This window comes from Tiliqua scincoides, chromosome 4 (genome assembly GCF_035046505.1).
Source record: "Tiliqua scincoides isolate rTilSci1 chromosome 4, rTilSci1.hap2, whole genome shotgun sequence".
Classification (NCBI taxonomy): domain Eukaryota; kingdom Metazoa; phylum Chordata; class Lepidosauria; order Squamata; family Scincidae; genus Tiliqua; species Tiliqua scincoides.
Genome location: NC_089824.1, coordinates 744087 through 762334, shown reverse-complemented (window position 1 = coordinate 762334; position 18248 = coordinate 744087). Strand labels below are relative to the sequence as shown.

General features: G+C 54.3%; 2 protein-coding genes across 2 annotated transcripts; both read right to left on the bottom strand.

Annotated features, from left to right (window-relative positions):
- Positions 1-1827: 1827 nt before the first annotated feature.
- Positions 1828-13257, bottom strand: GPAA1 (glycosylphosphatidylinositol anchor attachment 1). Its single transcript, XM_066626096.1, has 12 exons — positions 13078-13257; positions 12544-12723; positions 11608-11719; positions 11255-11402; positions 10640-10741; positions 10039-10235; positions 9577-9773; positions 9255-9408; positions 4781-4870; positions 3483-3679; positions 3164-3334; positions 1828-2647 (listed from the first exon to the last, which is right to left on the bottom strand). The coding sequence occupies exons 1-12, from the start codon at positions 13149-13151 to the stop codon at positions 2404-2406; spliced, it is 1866 nt and encodes a 621-aa protein (XP_066482193.1). The 5' UTR covers positions 13152-13257; the 3' UTR covers positions 1828-2403.
- A 3352-nt stretch (positions 13258-16609) lies between these two features.
- EXOSC4 (exosome component 4) lies at positions 16610-18226 on the bottom strand. The gene is made up of 3 exons (XM_066625990.1): positions 17846-18226; positions 17546-17752; positions 16610-17174 (listed from the first exon to the last, which is right to left on the bottom strand). The coding sequence occupies exons 1-3, from the start codon at positions 18014-18016 to the stop codon at positions 16815-16817; spliced, it is 738 nt and encodes a 245-aa protein (XP_066482087.1). The 5' UTR covers positions 18017-18226; the 3' UTR covers positions 16610-16814.
- Positions 18227-18248: the final 22 nt, after the last annotated feature.

Below are 18248 nucleotides of genomic sequence, written 5' to 3'. Positions count from 1 at the left end.
AATCCATGTGAAATTCATCAGAACTTTTTACAGAGATAAAATATTGAAGATCTCACAGGAAAAGGAATGGATGGTACAGGGTAGCAAAGTGAAAATCCTGAGACATGTTCCATGGAGAGTGAGAAAGAGAAAAGAATATAAAGATCTAGCAAAATTAAATACCATAAGCAAATACCATATAGATAGCTTCTCCCGGAAGGTTTTTTCAATTCCAGTCAGAGATATAATATAAATTCAACAATGAAAGCAGAAAATTTTCCGAGTACAGTGATGAAAGATGAGACAAGAAACGAAGAAACTGAGGAAGAGGAACTGAGAAGAACTAAAAAGTGTAGAAATGGAGCTGGAAAAAAAGAAATCAGATGATTCAGAGATAACTGAGGAATCAGGAAAGGAAGAAACTAGAGGAGCAAAGAGGCATTCACAGATAGCTACAAGATGACAAAAAGAGGTGAATAGTAAAAAGAAACATGATGGTTAAGAGAGGATGGAGTATTTACTCTGTCAATATAATTGGCTTAAATTCACCTCAAAAATGAAAGTCTTCCTTCAATTGTAAAATAATAGTTAAATATGGATAGGTCATAATATTACATTAGAACAATGGGAATAGATTTGGAAATATAATATAAAATTTATTAGAGCAACAAATTTTTAAAGAAAATGTATATAAAATGTTTTATAGATGGTACATGACAACAGTAAAACTGGTAAAAATGAATCACAACATATCAAAAAATTGTTGGAAGTGTAAATGTGTAGAAGGGAAGTTTTATCACATTCAGTGGACATGTAAAAAAAAATTCAAAGTATATTGGAAAAAGGTAAGGAATCCAATACAAGAGATTGTTGGATTTATGATATCGCTGAAACCAGAGTTAATTTGCTTAATGTTACCTTAGATATTATAGATGATGTGTATTTAGTTAATATGATATTAACTACTGCAAGGATTTTATATGTTAGATATTAGAAAGATATTAAAATTCCAATGAAAGATAAATTAATAGAGAAAACAATGAACGTGGCGGAAATGAATAGACTTACAGAGATTCTGGATCAAAAGCGCAAACTGACACAGAGAGCAATGGAGACCATTCTATGCTTGGTTGAAAATGAAGTTGTAGATGTATAAGATCGGGCATTTAGATGAATGTATTGTATACATATTATACAGGATATGATAGATAAATGATACAAAGAGGCTAAACGAGAAGAGGAACAAGATTGGAAGATATGTATTGATTGATTAGATATATTGATATATGATTGCTTGCACCCTCCAATGGTATGTTTCGTGTATTGAGTTTGTGTTTGTTATGTGTTTGTTAATATTTGTTTGTTTTTATTTTGGAAAATAAATTTTTTTTTTTTAAAAATGCTTGCCCACCCCTGTTCTCTCTAACAGTGTGATCACCTGTCCTCCTTTCCTCAGGCTGCAATGGACTCTCAGTGGCCCTGCCTTTGAAAGGTGTTCAGAAATGCCCAGGGTAAGCTGCAGGCACCTTCCACAACAGCTGATGGGGAGGGCAAGGACCTCATATCTGGTGGGGGCTGTGGTGGCCATCGGTTTTTCAGCACTGGGGAAGTCCTGGGAGGCTTGGACTGCCTAGAAGAGGGCCACCTCCCCCTCCCGCGACCTTGACAAGGGCCTGCTTCAGCTGCTACTTCCACCTTCACTACCAGCCCAGCAGTGGCAGGACAGGGCCTGCAGCATAGAGGCCCCACTCATTCTGAAGGCTTTGGGTGTACAGGCTTGATGTGCACTACCTACACTGTTTCCCCAAGAGTTGTGTTTGTGGGACACAAAAGAACAGCAGCATCACCTCAAAGCTTTCTCTTTATTTGTCCTCCAAAGATTTGCATGCTGCCCCTCTCCCTGCACTCCTGCCCATGACACCCCTCTCCACTGTGTGGACACCTACAGCCCCTGCTGCTGCCAGCCTTTCTAGAGTGCCCTCAGACACCAGGAGACAGACACGCCCAGACAAGGGTCAAAAGCACCACAGGAGGCAACACGTTAGCCTCCTTGGCCCCACAGTCAGGACAGGAACCAGGTAAATGCCTTTTGGGGCCAAGCACAAGCCCCAGGGTCCAGCGCCCGCTAGAGCCTCAGACATCCCCCTTCCTCCTCTCAGTCCACCGCAGTTCTGGGGCTCTCACTCTTCCTGGCTTCGGCTTCCACTGCTCCAAGACTCAGGGATGCCCCCAAAGCAGCTACAGCAGCACCATAAGAGACCCCAGCTGGCCACCCCTCCCTGCCTCCCAAGCCCACCCCCTTCTTCTCAGAAACCACAGTGGCCTCCAGGTGACCACTCCCCCCAGAAGGGATGCCTCTCCAGTTGCTCCCCCTGGAAAGGAGGGCCAAACGGCAGCATTTGGGGTAGGGTATGCGCAGGGATCCTACTTCCAGAAGACCACATTCCAGAGCAGCAGCCAGCAGGGATACACAAAGATGGTGATGAAGGGGAAGACGATGGAGCCGTAGAGATGGTGGTCCAGCAGCCCCTCGGCAATAGCCTGCAAGAAGCGCTGCCAGCCCTCCAGTGCTGAGATGGGGTAGTCGATGAGCTCCTGGTACAGGAAGATGCAGAACAGAAGTGTGGCGGCCGGAGTGACCAGAACCAGCAGCCCAGCTGAGAGGTACCTGTGGGGGGACAGGCAGGCGGGGAGGCTCAGGCCAGCACCATGGCTGCAACTCATCTTGTGCGCACAAGCATGCATCCGCATGGGGGGGGAAGGTTTCCCAACCCCAGAGCCAAGCAATGGCTTGTCCCTCACAAATTTCAGCCATCCTATCAAGCAAAACAAGAGTTAGTACACTTCCCCCCTCTGCGCCTTGTATGTGTGTTGCGGGATAACTAGTCTGTCTGTCAAGGCAACGGGGGGGGGGCATTCCAGTTCTAGCCAATGCCTTCAGAGAGGGAACATGTTCAGGCCTTCAGGGAGCTGACCACCACCACCACACCGGCTGTACTTTCTCCAGCTGCAGTGCCAAGGAGAATCTGCCCGTGAATGGCGGTTCCCTCCTTCCACCCCGCTGTCACCCGCCCAGCAGAACTCACCCCTGGTGCTCCTTAAACCTGTCACTTCACAGAAGCTCCTATAAGGACAATCGGGGGGGAGGGGGGAGAAAGCAGCAACAGGCCTCCTGGCTACCTACTTGGGCCCCGTGGGCTGGACAACAGCTGCCACAGGCACCATGGTGGCAGCCAGCAGGAAGCCCAGGGAGAAGTTGATGAGGGCTATGCAGCCCAGCTGCATGGCCAGGTAGAGAAGGGCAAGCAGCTTCAGCGTCATCCAGCCACGATCGCTGCCCAGGCCAGTCAGGACCCTGCAGGACAGAAGCACAGAGCTGGCTGGCGCACGACAGACACAAGCAGGGCCCTGAAGGAGAGGCACACTGTGCCAGCCCACTATGCTGCATGCGTGCCAAGCACCCAAGATGTCTGCACACTCCATCCTGGCACTACCCCCCTCACCTGTGAGTGTTGTGGGGCAGTGCCAGACCAGCCACGTAGATGGCAATGACTGTGAGCACTACAGCCTCTGCTTCCGAGACGGGGAAGTGCTGCGTAGCAACATGCTGGCCCAGGATGGGCACGAAGTAGAGTGCGAGTCCAGTGGCATGGCAGATCAGCAGTGGGGGCACCAGCGCCAGCAGGCTGGGCCTCGGCTCCTGCATGGAAGAGAAGAGCACAAGGAGACTGAGGGGAGGCACCCGCAGAGCTGGAAGGACAGAGGCCTGGAAGGAGAGGCTGCTAATCCTGAATCACTGCCCTGGGCATGGGCACCCCTGGCAGGCACCAACATGGCAGGGCAGGAAGCTGGTGTTGGCTCCACAAAGGAGCCCTGGGTGGCTCAGCAGACTGGGCCCCCAATCGCCTTTCCTGCTGCAGTGGGGGGAGGGGCTGCGTGCACCGAGGCTTGGTGAGCAACACTCACCCTTGGTTGTGGGCTGCCACCCTCCTGGTTGGTATTAACTTCTCAAGCAACGCAACAGGACACATGGACCTGCCAGGCCAGTGCCCCGTCTCATGAAGACGACCCGCCTTCACTCTCACCAGAACTGAAATACAACAGCCCCTGTGGAGTACTGGAGGGTTTTGTCTGCAACTGGAGCAAGATGGCCCTGGCCTGATCCTGCTTGCCTGAGGAGCAGGATCAGTAGAGGGCAACCTGGGTGGCCAGGAAACCAAGAACTTCAAGGAGCACTTCAAAAAGCACTGCCTACGCTAAACCTAAAGAGATTATGATGAGGAGATCACTGGGACAACCTGTGGGCTCTCCTCCTTCATAGGGGGTTTCCAAGCAGAGGCTGGACAGCCACCCAACTAGCCTACACCATGCAAGGGGTTGGATTAGATGACCTTCAACTGCAGCAGCCCATCAGATTAACAGTATCTGGCACTCAAGGGCCTGCATTTGTGCAGGAAAACCACAAAAGCAAATGTGGAAGAGTCTCCGAAATGCACCTTGCTTGGCTGACTGAGAAGCTGCCACCTGCCATCTCATCATTCACACAATTGGGGAGATGCAGCTGACACAAGGGAAGGGACAACGGTGTGACCTGTTGCAGGAACACAAATGTATAGGGAAGAGGGACCTACCTGGCCCCAGGACCAGGGGGTGGGTGGGCACTGCTGGAGCACAAGGGGGCAGCGCAAGGAGGGTTAGCACACTCCCTTCCCAAGGGCAGGAGAGCACTGCAGTATTCACAGAGGGTCCCTCCCGCTCGACTCCCATTCACACAGACTGGCTCCTCTCAGCCACCCCTCACCTCCACAGCAACTGGGCCCGAGTCTCCGTCGCAGAGCCGCTCATCCAGGTCCAGGTCGCACCTGCCCAGTTTCATCCACAGGTCCAGAGCGTTAAATGGAAAGTCAAAGGAAACCCAGACAGCCCTCTTGAGGACCTGTATGTTCAAACCAGCCCCCTCCCTGAACCCTAAGACACACCAGATGCTTCCTCCCCAGGTCAGCCCACAGAGAGGGCAGCCCGTGGCTCTCAGGGACTCCAAGTTGATGGCCAGACATCCTGCCCATCTTGATGGCAGAGCATCCCCTGTGACTTCTGGATGAGCCAAATTCTGCCAAGGAGGATCATGAGTGAAGACAGGCAGTGCAGGGACAATCCCCACCAACCAGGGACCGCCTCTTGCTCCCACCCACTTCAGGCATGGTCTCATAAGAACAGCCCCACCGTAGGCCATAGGCCCATCTAGTCCAGCTTCCTGTATCCCACAGCGGCCCACCAAATGCCCCAGGGAGCACACCAGACAACAAGAGACCTGCATCCTGGTGCCCTCCCTTGTATCTGGCATAGCACATTTCTAAAATCAGGAGGTTGCGCATACACATCATGGCTTGTACCCCGTAATGGATTTTTCCTCCAGAAACTTGTCCAATCCCCTTTTAAAGGCATCCAGGCCAGATGCCATCACCACATCCTGCAGCAAGGAGTTCCACAGACCAACCACATGCTGAGTAAAGTATTTTTTTTTGGTCTGTTCTAACCCTCCCAACGCTTAATTTTAGTGGATGTCCCCTGGTTCTGTTGTTCTGTGAGAGTGTGAAGAGCAGCACTGCCACCCTGGCTACTTGACACCCTGACAGCTCCGACCCCTTTAGTGTAGGAGGCACCGCTTGGGTCTTTACAGCTACTTGGGCTCACAAGGCTTTCTAAGGGCTCAAAAACATCTCTTCCTGTTTTCTCCATGAAGCTGGAAGTGATATTTTTCAGCCCTCCAAGGGCCAGGGAGGCAGTCCGCTGCTTCCCTGGCCCTCAGAATGCCTTTAGGTGAGAGGCCCTCGGGGGGGGGGGTGGCCCTCAGATTGGTGTGCTGGCCGACAGGAGCCGAGGGGCATCCGGTTCGGGACTCCTCATCCCTATGGGATGAGGATGGGGAGGTTAGAGAACAACAAGACAAAGGCAGGGTAGGAGAAGAAATTGGGAAAGGTAGGGTGATGGGATGTGATAGACGGTTTGGCACAATGAGGCGGGGACAAAGGAGCGAATAAGCAGCCCATCCTGGGGCATTCCGTGTATAAATGCTTTTATGCGAATGCCCGATGTCTACGAGCAAAGGTGGGAGAACTGGAATGTCTGGTGACAAGGGAAAATATTGATATAGTGGGCATAACGGAAACCTGGTGGAATGCGGAGAATCAGTGGGATACCACAATCCCGGGATATAAACTCTACAGGAGGGACAGGCAGGGGCGTGTTGGAGGTGGGGTGGCCCTTTATGTTAAGGAAGGGATAAAATCCAGCAAAGTAGAGATTGAAGGTGGGTCCGACTCCACCGTAGAATCTCTGTGGGTTAAATTACCAGGCTTGTGCAGCGATGTAATACTGGGGGTGTGCTATCGTCCTCCAGACCAGAAATCTGATGGGGACCTTGAAATGAGGAAACAGATCAGGGAGGTGACAAGGAGGGACAGGGTTGTAATCATGGGGGACTTCAATTATCCTCATATTGACTGGGTCAATTTGTGTTCTGGTCACGATAAGGAAACCGGATTTCTTGACGTGCTAAATGACTGTGGCTTAGATCAGCTAGTTACGGAGCCTACCAGAGGACAGGTGACTCTGGATTTAATTTTGTGCGGTATGCAGGACCTGGTTAGAGATGTAAACGTTACTGAGCCATTGGGGAACAGTGATCATGCTGCGATCCGTTTTGACGTGCACGTTGGGGGAAGAATACCAGGCAAATCTCTAACAAAAACCCTTGACTTCCGACGGGCGGACTTCCCTCAAATGAGGAGGCTGGTTAGAAGGAGGTTGAAAGGGAGGGTAAAAAGAGTCCAATCTCTCCAGAGTGCATGGAGGCTGCTTAAAACAACAGTAATAGAGGCCCAGCAGAGGTGTATACCGCAAAGAAAGAAGGGTTCCACTAAATCCAGGAGAGTGCCCGCATGGCTAACCAGCCAAGTTAGAGAGGCTGTGAAGGGCAAGGAAGCTTCCTTCCGTAAATGGAAGTCTTGCCCTAATGAGGAGAATAAAAAGGAACACAAACTGTGGCAAAAGAAATGTAAGAAGGTGATATGGGAGGCCAAGTGAGACTATGAGGAACGCATGGCCAGCAACATTAAGGGGAACAATAAAAGCTTCTTCAAATACGTTAGAGGCAGGAAACCCGCCAGAGAAGCGGTTGGCCCTCTGGATGGTGAGGGAGGGAAAGGGGAGATAAAAGGAGACTTAGAGATGGCAGAGAAATTAAATGAGTTCTTTGCATCTGTCTTCACGGCAGAAGACCTCGGGCAGATACCGCTGCCCGAACGGCCCCTCCTGACTGAGGAGTTAAGTCAGATAGAGGTTAAAAGAGAAGACGTTTCAGACCTCATTGATAAATTAAAGATCAATAAGTCACCGGGCCCTGATGGCATCCACCCAAGGGTTATAAAGGAATTGAAGAATGAAGTTGCAGATCTCTTGACTAAGGTATGCAACTTGTCCCTCAAAACGGCCATGGTGCCAGAAGATTGGAGGATAGCAAATGTCACGCCTATTTTTAAAAAGGGAAAGAGGGGGGACCCGGGAAACTATAGGCCGGTCAGCCTAACATCCATACCGGGTAAGATGGTGGAATGCCTCATCAAAGATAGGATCTCAAAACACATAGACGAACAGGCCTTGCTGAGGGAGAGTCAGCATGGCTTCTGTAAGGGTAAGTCTTGCCTCACGAACCTTATAGAATTCTTTGAAAAGGTCAACAGGCATGTGGATGCGGGAGAACCCGTGGACATTATATATCTGGACTTTCAGAAGGCGTTTGACACGGTCCCTCACCAAAGGCTACTGAAAAAACTCCACAGTCAGGGAATTAGAGGACAGGTCCTCTCCTGGATTGAGAACTGGTTGGAGGCCAGGAAGCAGAGAGTGGGTGTCAATGGGCAATTTTCACAATGGAGAGAGGTGAAAAGCGGTGTGCCCCAAGGATCTGTCCTGGGACCGGTGCTTTTCAACCTCTTCATAAATGACCTGGAGACAGGGGTGAGCAGTGAAGTGGCTAAGTTTGCAGACGACACCAAACTTTTCCGAGTGGTAAAGACCAGAAGTGATTGTGAGGAGCTCCAGAAGGATCTCTCCAGACTGGCAGAATGGGCAGCAAAATGGCAGATGCGCTTCAATGTCAGTAAGTGTAAAGTCATGCACATTGGGGCAAAAAATCAAAACTTTAGATATAGGCTGATGGGTTCTGAGCTGTCTGTGACAGATCAGGAGAGAGATCTTGGGGTGGTGGTGGACAGGTCGATGAAAGTGTCGACCCAATGTGCGGCGGCAGTGAAGAAGGCCAATTCTATGCTTGGGATCATTAGGAAGGGTATTGAGAACAAAATGGCTAGTATTATAATGCCGTTGTACAAATCGATGGTAAGGCCACACCTGGAGTATTGTGTCCAGTTCTGGTCGCCGCATCTCAAAAAAGACATAGTGGAAATGGAAAAGGTGCAAAAGAGAGCGACTAAGATGATTGAGACATACAAAATTATGCAGGGGATGGACAGAGTGGATAGGGAGATGCTCTTTACACTTTCACATAATACCAGAACCAGGGGACATCCACTAAAATTGAGTGTTGGGCGGGTTAGGACAGACAAAAGAAAATATTTCTTTACTCAGCGCGTGGTCGGTCTATGGAACTCCTTGCCACAGGATGTGGTGCTGGCGTCTAGCCTAGACGCCTTTAAAAGGGGATTGGATGAGTTTCTGGAGGAAAAATCCATTATGGGGTACAAGCCATGATGAGTATGCGCAACCTCCTGATTTCAGGAATGGGTTAAGTCAGAATGCCAGATGTAGGGGAGGGCACCAGGATGAGGTCTCTTGTTATCTGGTGTGCTCCCTGGGGCATTTGGTGGGCCGCTGTGAGATACAGGAAGCTGGACTAGATGGGCCTATGGCCTGATCCAGTGGGGCTGTTCTTATGTTCTTATGACTACCAGCGGGGGAGCCACTGTAGCACGGCAGATGGTGCCACCCTCCAAGCCTGGCACCTGGGATATCTGACCCCCTTGCTCCCCCAGTACACCACAGACCCTTCTGCATCTCAAGTCCCCGCCTGCATTCGTTTAGGACTGCGAAGGCACTTGCCACCCACTGCTCTGTAAAGCCCCCGGTGGCCTGCACACAAGTGAAACACCTGAAGAGCTCCGTTCCCACCAGGCTTGGGACTTGCCAACTAGAAGACCCCCCCCCCCACTCCATCCCAGATCTTGACTCAAACACTCCTTCTGCAAGCAGGATATCTTAAGGACCAGGACAAGGATGAGGAAGCCAAAAGCCGGCATGTAGATCCCAATGGAGACAAAGCGGGAGAGGGAGGGCAGCAGGTAGAGGAAGTATGACTGATGCAGGCGCTCCAGCAGGTTGTTCAGCTTTCGGAACATTCCCTCCAGGGTTCTGCAAAGGAAAGATGGAAAGTGAGGCACAGCAGAACACCCTTGCGCCCCACATCTGCTGGGCCTCTTCAGCCCCTGCTGAAGCCCCCAAGATCTGTTCACTGAAGAAGCAGAGACCTCTCCTGCTGGCCTTTTGCCTTCAGCCTGTGGGGCCCACGGCCCTACTTACGCGCCCATCATGCCCATGTCAAACTTATACTGGCGGAAGCTGTTGATGCCGCGCACTGTGATGGCCTCGATGTGGTAGCGCAGGAAGAGGCCATGGTCGCCCTGAGGCCGGCCTGAGCCCTGCTTCAGCACCATCAGCAGCAGAGTCTGCAAGGAGTGGAGGTAGGCCGGCAGCGAGTCCCAGTCGGAGCGCTGCAGCTGGAGGGCAGAAGCAGAGGGCCACACGGCGTTGGTTCCCAGGACAGCCACTCCGACTCCCCACCACTTGCTCTGGGGTGCAGCATGCCGAGGAGGGGGGGAGCCCAGGAAACCAAGAGGCTCCCCAGAATTAGACCAGTTCTGCAGGGAAGGTGCCCCACATGTGCACAAGATGGCCTGGGTTGCACATACGGGCTGCTCTGGGACAGAAGGCCCCTGGTCCCCTTTCTCAGTGGCACCCCAGATGGGTTCACCTTTCCCCCACCTTCCCCTGAATGGTGCAGAGGAGTCCGTTCTTCTGGCAGAAGGCATAAAAAAGATTGACCAGGTCCAGGTTAGGCAGCTGCCCGTTTAACCCCTCCACAGCCACATCAAAGCTGGTGATGACATCACTGCTCAATTCCAGAGAGATAGCAGCCTGGATGGCTCCAGCTCGGCCCAGCATTCCTGACGAGAGCACCTCTAGGGAGGGAAAGAGCAGCTAGGCTAGTGGGAAACAAGTGGCCCAATTTCTATGCGCCCTGCAAGCAACGTAGTTTGCGTGGCTAGATCTGAAGCACTGGTGTTAATACAACTCTTTTGAGGTCGCTGGAAGATAGCCCAAGACTTTGCCTGCATGTAAAGAAAGTCTGGGGTTCCATAATGGAGGAGAGCTGCTGAGGCCCAGCAGGGAGGCCACAGGGGCCTTGCTGATGGATTCGGCCCCGGAAAAGTTGACAAGGCGTTCCAGGCACGGGAACCCACAAGAGAAAAGAAGGCAAGAAGGTGGAAGCCCAGGGGCACGCGTTCCGCAGCGAGGCGAGAAAGCAGGCTGCAGCAACCAATTCGGGACCAGCACTCCGCCCGTGTCTCCCTCTCATGCCCACCTGTGACATTGACATCGTGATAGGCCTCCAGCCAGGCCTCCATGCCGATCAGGTCGTGCTCGTTTACGAGGAAGATGATGTCCTTCGCCCAGTAGATCTGGCCTGGAACAAGAGAACAGCCCAGGTACTGCATGCAGCCACTTACAACTCAGCAGGCCCACCTCTGGCACCAGCAAGTGCTCCAACCAGGGCCAGACCTTTCCCACCGCAGGAGCTGCTGGAAAGGAAACCCAGGCAGATAACGTTGGCCTGGTCTCAACCTCAAGTCACAGTGGAATCCTTAGTCCGCTACCTGCTTGCAGGCCTTTAAAACTCTGCTTTAAAGGAACTTTTTATACACAAAAAGACAAGCAAAAGAACTGCAGCTCAGCACAGAGATGCGTGTCCTCCTGCTTTCACACAGAAGCCCCCAACCAATCCAGTCCAGTCCTCAGCACCACCCCCAGACCCTCCTCTACCCAAAGAGCCCTGTCCACCAGAAGGCCTCACCAGTGCTCCATTTTTACAGGACAAACTTTAGCAAGCCTCATCCACCACCACTCAGTTGTAAAAAAGGCAAGCAGGCAGGCAGGCCCCAGACAGCCTGCGGATGCAGCCACTAGCTCCCCAGCTCACCTCGGAAGTGGGAGGCCAGTGCCAGCATCAGCCCTACAGCCTGGTTGTTGTGCTGCCCCTCGCTGCAAGGGACGCTTAGCACTAAGGACTCTGTGCTGGCTGCGCGGGGAGCCCGCAGGATCCCATACACATTGGTTCCTTTCACCATCTGCAAAGAGGAAAGCACACGGTGAGGGGAGCCCTGAGTATTTCTCCCCTCTAAGTGGCAGTCAACAAACCAACCTTTGCTGGGAGCAGGGAGGGAGATATAACCTGCCTGCACATAGAAGCTCCCATTTCCAAGACCAAGCCCCCAACCCCTGCACAGTTAGCAAAACAGCTGCAGTCCTGCCCACCCAGGACTTGTCACATACGTATCTCTCCCGCATCTCGTCAGGGAATGGCAGCGTGCGGGAAAAGGGTTGCTTGTACACCTCCAGGCCCAGGTTCCACATGGTCTTCTCTAGCCAAGCTACTGGCATGCCCCTGAAGGGAGAGGAAAAACAGTGTGACAGATAAGGCCCAGTCCCTCTTCTGTTCAGGTAAGGAGAGTGGGAGCCCCTGGACTGGCCAGATCCCCAGAGCACAGATGCTACTTGCAGAAAGGTCCAGAGAGGCCTGGGAAAGATTCCCTCCTCAGGACGCTGGAGAGCTTTTATCAGTCCATGTAGAATACCCAGTTGGATGGACTCACCACAGCCTGACTTGGCAGGGCAGCTTTTGAGAGCTGATTGACTCCAACTGCATTTTCCCAGAGCGAGAAAACACAACCCAGTAATAAAAAGTACAAAGTGAGCTCTTATTTATTCATGTTTTAGCAGCTGCTCCTACTCTATGCACTGTGTGTAGTTTGCAGCTTTCCCTACTTCTGCTCCAATCCCTACTCCCCACACCACAATTCTGCACTGCAGCCAGCTTAAGCCTGAGCGCTGGCAAGGTGGCGCAACTCCCCTGGAAAGCTGCTGGTCTGCTGTGACCCAATGCCCCCTTCAAAGCACAGCTGAAGAGTGTCCCAAGATGGTTCGCAGAAGCAAAGGCAGGCACCTCCTGCCCAGTCAGACCCCTCCGGCCCCCTCGCTCAGCAGGCTGCAGCCCTCTGGACCTAAGTTCTTCCTGGCTCATCTGGAGGTACTGTGTGCATGGTAGGGCTGGCTATAGGACCGAGTCACAGCCGTCTCCAAAGACTGCTTGGGGCCCACATGGGGTGATGGAAAGGGCCCAACAGGGCCAGCAGCTGCACTCCACCCCCTGCAAGACAGGCTGGGCAGAAGGGGGGAGCGACACTGCCAAGTAGAGTTGGGGGCACTCACCCAGCCTTCTTCTTGTGGCCGGCGAACTCACGGGCGAAGGCGAGGGCGCGCTCCCCGTGGCCGAACTGCTCCTCCACCATGGTGGAGCCCATGGCGTTCTCAGACATGTACATGCGTAGTGTGAAGGGCTGGAAAGCCAGGCCCAGAAACCAGCCCAGCCCAGCCAGGAAGCTCACCACGCTGCAGGGGCGGGAGAGGGGACTCAGGACATGGGGAGACAGGAGGAGGCCCTCCACCCACCAGGGAGCCCACCACACTGCAGGGGGGAGAAAAGGGGCTCAGGACTTGGGGGGGTCAGGAGGGAGGCCCTCCCCCAGAAGCTCACCACACTGCAGGGGGGAGAAAAGGGGCTCAGGACTTGGGGGGGTCAGGAGGGAGGCCCTCCCCCGGAAGCTCACCACACTACAGGGGGGAGAAGGGGCTCAGAACACGGGGGGGACAGGGGGAGGCGCTCTGCCTCCCCAGGAAGCTCACCACGCTGCAGGGGGGAGACAAGGGGGTCGGACATGGGGGGGCCCCGCCCGGGCTGCTCACCAGAGCGGGGTGTTCAGCCGCAGCAGGAGGCGGGAGAGCGCCCGGCGCCGGTAGGGGTCCGAGAGGAGGCCCATGTTGGCGCCTGGGCTCAGGTCCCGCCGCCGCTGCCCCCTCCAAGGCCCACGGCTGGGCGGTGACAGGAGCGGAGCGCCAGCGCCAGCGCCACCCCGACCAGCCCGCCTCCTCAGCCCGCCTGCGCATGCCCGTCGCGGAGCCTGTGCGCACTACCGGCTCCGCGTGCGACGCCACTTCCAGGAAAACGCACCCGGATGTTCGTTGGGGCGGCCCCTCTAGCCCACCTATCTCTATCATCGAACGCTCGCCCGCTTCCAGAGCCAGCAACAGTCTAGAGTGACGCTCTTGGGGTCGCTAGAGAGGCGCTGCTGCTGGTGCCCAGCGGCTTGCTTGGGTGCTTCGAGGCCACCAGCTGTCGTGGGCCTGATTCAGGGTGCTGATGCTCACCTTGGAAGGCCTGGGCCTTGAAGGCAGGGGTGTGTGGTGGGAGGGGAGGCAGGTGAGGCAGTGCCTCCCCGCCGGGGCCCTTCGGAAGGCAGCACCACCGCTGCCAGTGCAACACGCGTAGGCTGAGTGTGCCTGAGCACCTCCCACGGTGGCGCTTTCCAAAGGGCCCTGCTGGGGAGGCACTGCCTCACCTCCCACCACACGCCCCTGTAGCAAGACCACCTGCCAGCCAGTGAGGCCTTTAACAGAAATCAGGTGGCAAGGAGCAGGGCCTTTTCTGGGGTTGCACCACAGCTGTGGACCACCCTCCCTTCTGAGACAGTGCAGTGGGGCCCACATGGTTCATTTCAACTGGCATTGGGAGGGCTGCTCTTTGCTCATACTTTTATTGTTTCTGGCTTGTAGTCCCACTTCAACACTTTTCCATTTGCGTTACAACCACTCTATGCCACTGGGGGGGCACCTGCTGGTTTTTCAGAATCATTAAGGCTGCTATCCTAACCACACTTATCTAGGAGTAAGCCCCACTGAATACATGAGGACTTGTTTCTGAGTAGATATGCATAGGATTGGTCTCTGAGGGCCCAATCCTATCCAATTTTCAAGCACCAGTGCAGCTGCAATGCAGCCCCAAGGTAAGGAAACAAATGCTCCCATACCTTAAGGAGGACTCTGTGATTGCTGCCCCACAAGATGTAGTGCATGCCCCATCAGCACAGCTACCCCGGTACTGCCCTGAAGGAGCAGGTCCGCAGCTTGGGGGTCCACCTGGACTCGCAGCTGCTCCTGGATTCCCAGGTGGCGGCTGTGGCTAGGGGGGCCTTTGCTCAGCTTCGGCTGGTGCACCAGCTGCGGCTGTACTTGGATCGTGCAGACCTGGCCACGGTGATCCATGCCACGGTGACACAGAAGTTAGATTATTGTAACATGCTTTATGTGGGGCTGCCCCTGAAGACTGTTCGGAAACTGCAATTAGTGCAGAATGCGGCGGCCCGTGTGGTTACTGGAGGCAGGCGGTTTGACTCTTGTCAGCCTGCTTCTCCAGGGGCTACATTGGCTGCCCATTTGTTTCTGGGCCCAATTCAAGGTGCTGGTTTTGACCTTTAAAGCCCTATACTGCTCTGGGCCAGGGTATCTTAGAGATCGCCTACTTCTGTACAATCCGGCTCATCCTCTTAGGTCATCAGAGAAGACCTTTTTACAAGTGCTGCCACCTAAGGAGGTACTTGGGGCAGCGACAAGAAATAGGGCCTTCTCAGTAGTGGCACCAACGTTATGGAACTCATAAGAACATAAGAACATAAGAACAGCCCCGCTGGGTCAGGCCACAGGCCCATCTAGTCCAGCTTCCTGTATCTCACAGCGGCCCACCAAATGCCCCAGAGAGCACACCAGATAACAAGAGACCTCATCCTGGTGCCCTCCCCTACATCTGGCATTCTGACTTAACCCATTCCTAAAATCAGGAGGTTGCGCATACACATCATGGCTTGTACCCCATAATGGATTTTTCCTCCAGAAACTCGTCCAATCCCCTTTTAAAGGCGTCTAGGCTAGACGCCAGCACCACATCCTGTGGCAAGGAGTTCCACAGACTGACCACGCGCTGAGTAAAGAAATATTTTCTTTTGTCTGTCCTAACCCGCCCAACACTCAATTTTAGTGGATGTCCCCTGGTTCTGGTATTATGTGAGAGTGTAAAGAGCATCTCCCTATCCACTCTGTCCATCCCCTGCATAATTTTGTATGTCTCAATCATGTCCCCCCTCAAGCGTCTCTTTTCTAGGCTGAAGAGGCCCAAACGCCGTAGCCTTTCCTCATAAGGAAGGTGCCCCAGCCCCGTAATCATCTTAGTCGCTCTCTTTTGCACCTTTTCCATTTCCACTATGTCTTTTTTGAGATGCGGCGACCAGAACTGGACACAATACTCCAGGTGTGGCCTTACCATCGATTTGTACAACGGCATTATAATATTAGCCGTTTTGTTCTCAATACCCTTCCTAATGATCCCAAGCATAGAATTGGCCTTCTTCACTGCCGCCGCACATTGGGTCGATACTTTCATCGACCTGTCCACCACCACCCCAAGATCTCTCTCCTGATCTGTCACAGACAGCTCAGAACCCATCAGCCTATATCTAAAGTTTTGATTTTTTGCCCCAATGTGCATGACTTTACACTTACTGACATTGAAGCGCATCTGCCATTTTGCTGCCCATTCTGCCAGTCTGGAGAGATCCTTCTGGAGCTCCTCACAATCACTTCTGGTGATTCCCTTCTGAACTCCCCCTTGATTTGAGAATGGCTCCCTCTCTTGAGACTTTTCAGCGAGGCCTGAAGACCCTTCTATTTAAACAAGCTTTCTGAGTTCTTGGCCTTTTTAACATCTTTTCTACATCTTTTAGTATGTTTTTACAGGCCTGATTTCTTTACGATCTGCTGCTCTATGCTCTTTTTACCTGACTACTGTTTTTACGATATCTATCAATGTGTTAATATGTTTTTATCTGTTTGTTAAATTATGTCTTAATCTGCTTTTAACCTATTGTAAGCCGCCCTGGGTCCCTTTGGGGAGAAGGGCGGGGTATAAATAGTTATTATTATTACTGAAAATTTGTATAGGATTGGGCCCTGAGTAAGTAAATGCACTCTCTGATTAACTAGGGGAGGGAGCTACAGGTTCTTTTGGGGAAAGCCTCTGAAGGTGGGTGAAGAGCCAGCTGAGTATGGGCAGGGAGATGTACAGGGTGAGGCTTGTTTGGAAATTCCAGTCGCAGAGGGGGGTCGTTAACAGGAAGGTGGGGAGGCGCAAATGAGCGTAGAGAGGGATTGGCACGTCTCCCTACCGGCCTTGTGACTTTGCTTCAGTCTGCCACGCAAACTACGCAAAGGCCAGTGCGGGCACAGAAACTCACCAGAGTGGGTGAGCACAGAGCAGATGCAGCCCAGGGAATGGACCTGGCAGGTCTTGCATCTCAGAAGGTCCTGAGCCAAGGCCAAAGGAGGACCCTCTGCTTGGCATTCAGAAGGCAGCTCCCCTCCCCCAGCCAGCTGCTCCCCACTGCCAGACTTTCCTTGTAAGAATATTTATTCTCAGACATGTAAAGATGCAGAAAAAAATTTGACGCAAACACGTTGGTACAAGTCACTCCCTTCCAATCCCACTGGTTTAGCCTTTGTGTAAACAGTCTGGAGATAGGACATCTGCTGCCCAAGCCAGGCGGAGACCAGAGGCGCTGCACCGGGCCCCCATTCCAGTTGCCTGCACGCCCAGCTCACTTGCCCAGCAGCAGAGTGACCTCTTGCAGGTGCTCCCGCACCACCTGGTCCAGCACAGCATAGATGTCTCTACAGGCCTTGCTGGCAGCATCAATGATGCGCTCCAGGTGGTCCTCGTGCAGCCGGGCGTTCATCTCCAGCAGGGCAATCTGGTCCGACTTGGGCAGCAGTGCCAGGGCCAGCTGGGGCCCCCCCGCCACCTCCTCCACATAGTTCAGATCAGCCAGAGGCACGTCCTCAATGAAGCCAGCAGAGCTGGCACACACGTAGTCCCGCATGGGGATGCCAGCGTCGATGACCGCCAGCGTGGCTGCATTCACCGAGGCACAGTAGTTCCCGCCATCTGCTTGCAGGATCTGAAGAAAGACAGGATGGGTTCTTAGGGACTGGGGAGGAGGAGGCTCACTCCAGACACCACCCACGGCACCCGCTCAGGGCCTCCCCACACCAGCCAGGCAGTGGCAGTCCTGCCCAACAGCATCTGCTGCAGAAAGGCCTGGATAGGACCCAGAACGTCAGAGGTGCTGCCCCCTTGAGGGTGCCTCTTCCTCTGGTGGGCTGACCCCCCCCCCCCAGCCCGTGCCTGGTTTGCAGCGCATGGGGGTTTTGTTCCTGAGCGCAGAGGCCGCGGGGAGTGAGCAGGGGCCCCTCCCCCACCCGCAGGGCGGCCCGCACCCCCACAGCGGCGCCCACATGGCCTCTGCAGCGTGCCGCCCGCGCTGCCCACCTGGACGTAGATGTCGATCTGCGAGCGAGGGAAGAGGCGCGTGAGGATGGCGGCCTCGAAGGTCTGCCGCAGGTGCAGGCTCATCTCGCCGGACTGCCGGTCCCCGCGGGGCCTGCGCTTGCGCTCGCCGGTGCTGAAGGTGGCCATGCTGTACTGGCAGTTCACCAGCGCCTGGTCGTGCAGCGCTCTGCCGCGCGCGCCGCGCATCTGCGGGGAGAGCGGCAGCGTCGGGCACGGCCTGGGGCGCGGCGCGGCCGCAGCGGCACCCCAGCAGCCCGCCCCGCCCGCCCGCCCGCCTACCTCGTGGGGCCCGTAGACGACGGCCAGCGCCTTGGTGTTGCCTTGCTCCAGGTAGGCGGAGCCGTCGGCCTGCGCGAAGACGCCCATGCGGGCGCGGACCTGGCGCAGCTCCCCCGCGCGGCGTCCGTCCAGGCGGTAGCCCTGCTCCGACAGCAGCTCCAGCCCGGCCATGGGGACGGAGGGCGGGGGCTTCCCGGCCTGCCTCTGCGTCAGGCGGCTGCGCAGCCCGGACGGGGGAGAGCCGAGAGACCCGGGGCTGCCTGCAGGGCCGCTGCCCAAGGAGTGGAGTCCGCGCCCGGCGGCTGGCGGGGAAGCAGCCCGTCAGCCAGGCGAAGAGAAGGGACGCCGGGCGCTCGTCCTCCTCCCACGCCGAGGCCCGCCCCGCCCCGCCCCCACCGAGGCG